Raw genomic sequence first — 6,434 nt, forward strand, 5'->3', positions numbered from 1 at the left:
TTTTTTTTTTTTATTTTTTTGGCCACACCACATGTCATGTAGGATCTTAGTTCCCTGACCAGGGATTGAACCCATGTCCCCACAGTGGAAGCTCAGAGTCTTAACCACTGGACACCCAGGGAAGTCTCTGGCTCTCACTCTTTACTGGATGCTCACATCCCATATCTCACTGAATGCCTGCTCCCAGTCCTGGGAGCCAGGTACCACCTTATCCCCAGGTTACAGGGGAGGACATGGAGCCAGAGGCTGCGAAGAGCCAGGCCTGGACTTTGTATGTGGATCTGTGCAGCTGGTCTTTTGTGGGGGGCATCTTAGGAGAGAAAAAGGGTTCTGGCATTTTCTGGGTGAGAGTGGGGGTGCTCCATCCCTCCCCCAGACCCCCTTGGCTTGGGGCCATCCGTGTGGGTGTGGGAGGCCTGGCTCCTCCCCACTGCCCACACGCCGCCTCTGGGGAAGTTGTGGGCTTGGGGTTGTGCCGCTGTGCCGGCTGCGAGGGGCTGGTCCTGAGTGTGTGCCTTCGATCTCCAGTAGGGTGGGTCAGCGGGGCAGCGGGCTCTCCATGTCGGCCGCCCGCAGCGAGCACGAGGTGTCCGAGATCATCGATGGCCTCTCGGAGCAGGAGGTAAGTCCTTGACCCCGACCTCAGTTCCACCCGCTGTGTGCCCTGTCCAGGGAGAGGGTCTGGCAGGAAACAGAATTCACCTGGGTGGTTGAGATCAAGGGGCTTGGTACTGAATGTGGGGCGGAACCAAGGAGGGATCTGGAGGCCCCAGGGGTGTAGCCATTGGGTGTCCCCGGGCCTGCAGGCCGAGCGGGCAGAAAGGCCTTCCCGGGGCCATGCAGGAGGGGCCACCTGGCAGGACGTAGCCAGGAAGGGTCACAGCCAGGGACCCTGTCATGATGCCACGGCTGAGTAAGTATCCTGGCCTCTCACCCCTCCCCCACTCCCTGTCTACTTTCAGTGCTTCCCATTGGCTGAACCCGACCAGAAGCCAGAGGGCACAGGGGCCTGAGGGTGGTGGTTTGTAGGTCAGCCTCCCAGTTGTCCAGAACCAGGGTCAGAGGGGGGTTTCCCAGCTCACCAGCTGTTCACCAAGCCGGGGACCTTCTATCTAGAGTTCCCAGATGACCTTCTATCAGCCAGGTGACCCTGGCTCTGGTCACTGGAGCCCAGAGGTGGCCAGGGAGCAGAGAGAGGAGGCATTTGCTCCTGTACCAGCCCTGCCCCCTCCCAGGTCTTACAAGCATCTCATGTGTCAGTTCCCCATCCCCCCCTCCATGTTCCCAACATCACAGTGGAAAGGAGGGGGCCTCGCAAAAGGAGGGGAACACATTCTTCCTCCCCCGGGCCTTGTGTCCAGGGAGAGCTTTTGTCCAGCTGGGAGGTATTAACAACTCCAGATCAGTGCAGTCACTGCTCATGAGCTGTATGTAGCTGTTTAAATGGAAATGACCAGAAACAAAATAAAATTAAAAACTCAGTTCCTCCAGCGTCACCAGTCGCATTGCAAGTGCTCAGAAGCTGCGTGTGGTTGGTGGCCCTGTGCTGCACAGAGCAGGCCATAAACACCTGCATTGCTGCAGAACATTCTATTGGGTAGTGCTGCCCTAGGTCACTGAGTCTCATATGGGACAGACTGAGGAGTCCTGGGGAGGGGACATCCAGCTTGAATTGTGATTTCCCAGGCCCACACCCCCAGCAGTTCTGATTTAGCCAGTCTGGGGTGGCAGAACTCAGAAATCTGCATTTTCACCAGGCTGTTCATGCAAGTTTGACATAGGTAGTTCAGACTATCTGGCTATTTAAAAAAGAGCTTTCATTTTATTTTTATAAATTTTAATTAAAAAAAAATTTTTTTTTCTTGTCCTCGCCTGGCGACATGAGAGATCTTAAATCCCCAACCAGGGATCGAACCTCTGCCCCCTGCACTGGAAGGAGGAGTCTTAACCACTGGACTGCCAGGGAAAAGTGTGAAAGCCAAACTGTCGGTTGCCCAGTCATGTCCAAGTCTTTATGACCCCATGGACTATAGCCTGCCGGGCTCCTCTGTCCATGGGATTCTTCAGGCAAGAATACTGGAGTGGGTTGCCATGCCCTCCTCCAGGGGATCTTCCCGACCCAGAGGTTGAACGTGGGTCTCCTGCATTGCAGGCAGATTCTTTACCATCTGAGCTACTAGGGAAGCCGAAGTCCAAACCTTTGTCTTAAAACCTCACATGGTGTGGCCCTGTTTTGAACACCCTCTAGTCTGCAGAAAGCAGAACTCGGAACGCCTTTGTCCACACCTGTGGGTTTGCTCCGGCTCCTGTCCCGCCAATGGTGGCCAAGTACACAACCCACACTGGCACGTGGAAGCAGGAAGAGGGTGACCCTTTCCTGCAGGCTCCCTGCTTGATGCAGGGTGCATGGCATCTCAGCTGATTCAGTGTTCCAGCACCACCCCCATCCCAGAAGACCACTTCCCCAGCTCCTGGCCACACGAGAATGCAGCCACCAGGGTCCCTGGGGAGGTTGAGGGGACAGTGTTTAAGGGTGATGGTCAGAAAGGGAATTCAGGGCAGCAACTGTTCACCCAGTCCAGGCTGACCTGAGGTTCCCTGGGAGGGTGGTGAGGAGGGGGCTGGGCAGGAAAAGAGATGCTCACGATTTCGGGGGAGCTTGCAGTAGTCAGGGTGCGAGCCCACTGTGGGTGGAACCATGGAATAGGGTGGGGATTCCCGCGAAGAGGAACCCAGCTTGGATCTGCCAGGACTGTGTGTCTCATGCAGGCGAGGGACACAGGGAGGTGATGGTATTGGAGGGCTACTCAAGTGCCGGGGAGGCTCAGGCCTCCCTGGGAGTCCTCCTCTCAGCCAAGGTCAGGGCTGTGCCCCCACTGCGCTCCCCTGCTTCTGTTGGGAATCCCCAGCACTGAATGGAGCGCTTAGATGTGGGAGGCTAGGCAGCAGATCCTTTGAACCGGCTGACCTTGGCTGGGCCGGGGCCCTCGCCTGCCTCCGGAGATTGGTAATTAATCGCCAGTAATGGGCTGGCTGCAGAGATTTGGGGAAATGAGTCCAGCTGAGTGGCGGCTCTGAGCCTCTTAATAGCTGCCCCGATGCATTAGGAGTGAGGCCGCCCGACTCCTGCGGTGCACAGGGCTGGGCAGGCTTGGTCCCCAGTGGGCACGCTTGAAGGAGCGGAATCCGGGGCTGGAGGTGGACGGCTGGTGAGGAAATGGTTCTTCAGCCTCGCTGGGCCCTGCCAGAGCAAGGCAGCCCCTCGCCCCCCACCGCATGCCCTCTGAACCCGAGGTGGGGGTGGGCAGCCCCGTCCCTGAGCCAGCCAGGTTGCACATCTTCCCTGCAGTGTTTTATGGCACTTGCATTTCTAAAGGGAAGATTCATCACTCCCCTCTTACTGCAGATAAGGTGACTGCTGCTGTCTGTGTTGAATTTACAGCCCTGCCCACCATAAACCTGTCTGGGGCTGCCTTTAAATTCTCCCTTCCCCCTGCACGGGCCTGTTCTTATTTTTTAACCCATCATGCGCTTTCTCTCTGGTTTTGTGTTTTCCCATTCTGACTTGGAGCATCCCTACCCTCTGCTCATTCACTTGGGTTCCCCTGTGCTGGCAGGAGCAGCCTGTCCCCTCCCCGGCCCGGTCCCCAGCTCCTTGTCCTCTTGCATTTTCCGACCAGGGTGGTGCCCTCCATTATCTCCATTTTCCTTCCAGAATCTGGAGAAGCAGATGCGTCAGCTGGCTGTAATCCCGCCCATGCTGTATGATGCCGACCAGCAGCGGATCAAGTTCATCAACATGAATGGGCTCATGGATGATCCCATGAAGGTGTACAAAGACCGCCAGGTCATGAACATGTGGAGTGAGCAGGAGAAGGAGACCTTCCGGGAGAAGTGAGTCCCCTGTTGGTGGGGTGGAGGGGGCCTGGCCAAGGCCACCCTCCCCTATCCTGGGAAGCCTGTCTTCTTGAGGTTTGCCCTGGCTTCCCAGGGCTGTGACGACAAGTGACCACCAACTGTGTGGCTCACAACATCTGGAATGTATTCTCCCACAGTTCTGGAGGCCAGCAGTCTAAGATCAAGGTGTGGGCAGGGTGGCTCCTTCTAGAGGCTCCGAGGGAGGGTCCCTTCCAGCCTGGTTCCCAGTGGTGGCTGGAGATCTCTGTCACCCCTCTGCTTGCAGATGGCTCCCTCCATCTCAACTGTCTTCGCATGGTCTTGTTTCCCATGTGTCTCTCTGTGTCTTCTGCTTTTCCTATAAATTCACCAGTCACATTGGATTCAGGGCCCACCCTACTCTAGTATGACCTCATCTTAACTAATTATATCCACAAAGATCTCATTGCCAAATAAGGCTACATTCTGAGGTTCTGGGAGGACAAGATTTTTGGGGGGACACTATTCGTACCAGTACAGAGTGTCAGGGAAGCTTTATGTGAAATGAGTCAATGTGTATTAGAAGAACAAGGCAGGAGGGCCTTCGAGGCTGGTCTGAAGGCGTGGGCAAGGGCATGTGGCTGGCCGGTAACTGGTTTTCATTTTATCTGGAAAGTGACTATTGGTTGAGCACCTCCTTCATCACAGACACTAAACAGATGTCTTCTGGGGTTTGTGCATTTGTCCCGCTTATCCCCCATAACAGCGTTACCCATCTGCATTACACAGAGGAGGAAACAGAGGCTCAGAGAAGTTAAGACACTTAACAAAGGTCACACAGCTTGCAAAGGGTGGAGGCAGGATTCAGAATCCCCCAGCTTCAGGTCAGGGGCTCAGCTGCAACTGAGAGGCTTGTCGGGGGAGAGGGAAGACGGAACCAGGGAGTAGGGAGCGCTTTGGGAAGCAGAGGCAGGATGTGGATGCTCAGAGGTGAAGCTGGGGCTTCTAAAATGGAAGAGCAGAATGACGGTTTTGGGGAGATGAGTGAAGGGCCAGATGGAGAAAGCCCTCCTTTCCCCCACTAGATTCAAAAGGTGTGTCCCAGGGAACCCCATCCTGAGCACATTGTACCTTCACAGGACTGAGGACCCCTGTGAAGCAAAAGGGTAGGAAACTGAGGGACAGGTGGAGACCTTAGCACTCTACGAGGAGGGCGTTGGGGGCTTAGCTGCTGGATGTTCACGCCCACCACCTCTTTCATCGCCAAGAGAGTTTCCTCAAAAGAGATGACCTGCGTGGGTCATTAACTTAACTTCTCCAGCCACCCACTGTGGTTCCAGGCCATAGGGACGGGGGCTGTCTCTGCCCTTTGCAGGGTCAAGTGACCCCAAAATGCCAAACTGGGCTCCCGAGATGGGGATGCTTCTGGGTCACGGGCAAGGCTGGGGTGCATCAGCCAGTGCAGTCACCAGGACTTGGAAATGCAGGAGAAGCAACTGAAGAGGCTCTTGGTATGGAAAGTATTGTGGTTTTTTTTTTTTTTTTTTTTTAATGGCTTTTGATTATAGAAATTCTAAAACATACATAAAAATAGAGGGATGGTATAATGCCCCCTTGAGCACCTAACACAGATTCAGCAGTCTTCCACAGGAAAGAGGGCTTTGGGAGCAATTTCCACATGTGTTCGGGGACTACTGCTCAGAGACAGGAAACCCAGGTACTTTGTGGCTCCTTTCTAGGTCTCATGCTCACAGACGTGCTTGCCCTGCCGTTGAATCAGTCCTCTGTATTAGGTGTTTTACACTTTAAGAACCAACTATGGGATGGTCATGGATTCCAAGAATGACTATTGCATTAGGTATTTAAATCCCCCTAACGTGTTTCCTATTTTTATTTTTTTTTTTTAAGAGGTTTCTGGGGGTGCTTTGTTCTGACCCAATGATTGCATACTGTTAGTACAGTAACTGAAGAATGGGGGACCCAGGCTGGGCTGATGTGTGCTGAGACCGAATTTGGCAGCTTGTGTCTTTCAGGGTCCTGGGTGATTGCTTCTTTTCAGGGGAAGTTATAGCACTCAGGAGCTTTGAAAATCGTGTGTCAGTGGCGTAGAGCTCACTTAGTGGCCTTGTGATTTCGAACAGCCACTTCTCCTCCCTGAGCCTCAGTTTCCACATCTGTAAAATGGGTGTAGCCTCAGTGCCTCCTTGTCTGGCTGTTGAGGTGCCTCGTGTCAGAGTAAATTCTCAGGAAACATTCTCAGAGGATACAGGTGTAGTAGGTTGGAGGGAGGTGGAACAGTTGACCTAAGGGAATCCTCTGAGTTTGCTTCTTGGTCTCCTGGGGGCCTCATCTCGGCTTGGGGAAACCCCGAGGAAAGGATATTTTTTGGGGGGTGGGGGAAGGAAGTGTCGCAGGGGCGGGGAGAGAAAGGGAAGATTCTGTCTGTCTGGAAAATCAGGGCGTTAGGCCGCCTCCAGCTTTGCAAGCTGCCTGAGGCGGACTTGCAGGCCGGGAAGCCTGCCTGACTCGCGGCTTCCTCTGGGAAGACAGAAGAGGCT

The 6,434-nt window shown here is 54.5% G+C and overlaps 1 protein-coding gene across 1 annotated transcript in view; it reads left to right on the plus strand.

Moving 5' to 3' along the window:
* Positions 1 to 6,434, plus strand: part of NCOR2 (nuclear receptor corepressor 2) — a 205,428-nt gene that overhangs the window by 102,693 nt on the left and 96,301 nt on the right. The window contains 2 exon segments of the mRNA XM_010841409.1: positions 529 to 622; positions 3,716 to 3,895. Of these exon segments, the coding sequence (XP_010839711.1) occupies positions 529 to 622; positions 3,716 to 3,895 (274 nt within the window).

This window comes from Bison bison, unplaced genomic scaffold (genome assembly GCF_000754665.1).
Source record: "Bison bison bison isolate TAMUID 2011002044 unplaced genomic scaffold, Bison_UMD1.0 scf7180017864160, whole genome shotgun sequence".
In the NCBI taxonomy this organism is placed as follows: domain Eukaryota; kingdom Metazoa; phylum Chordata; class Mammalia; order Artiodactyla; family Bovidae; genus Bison; species Bison bison.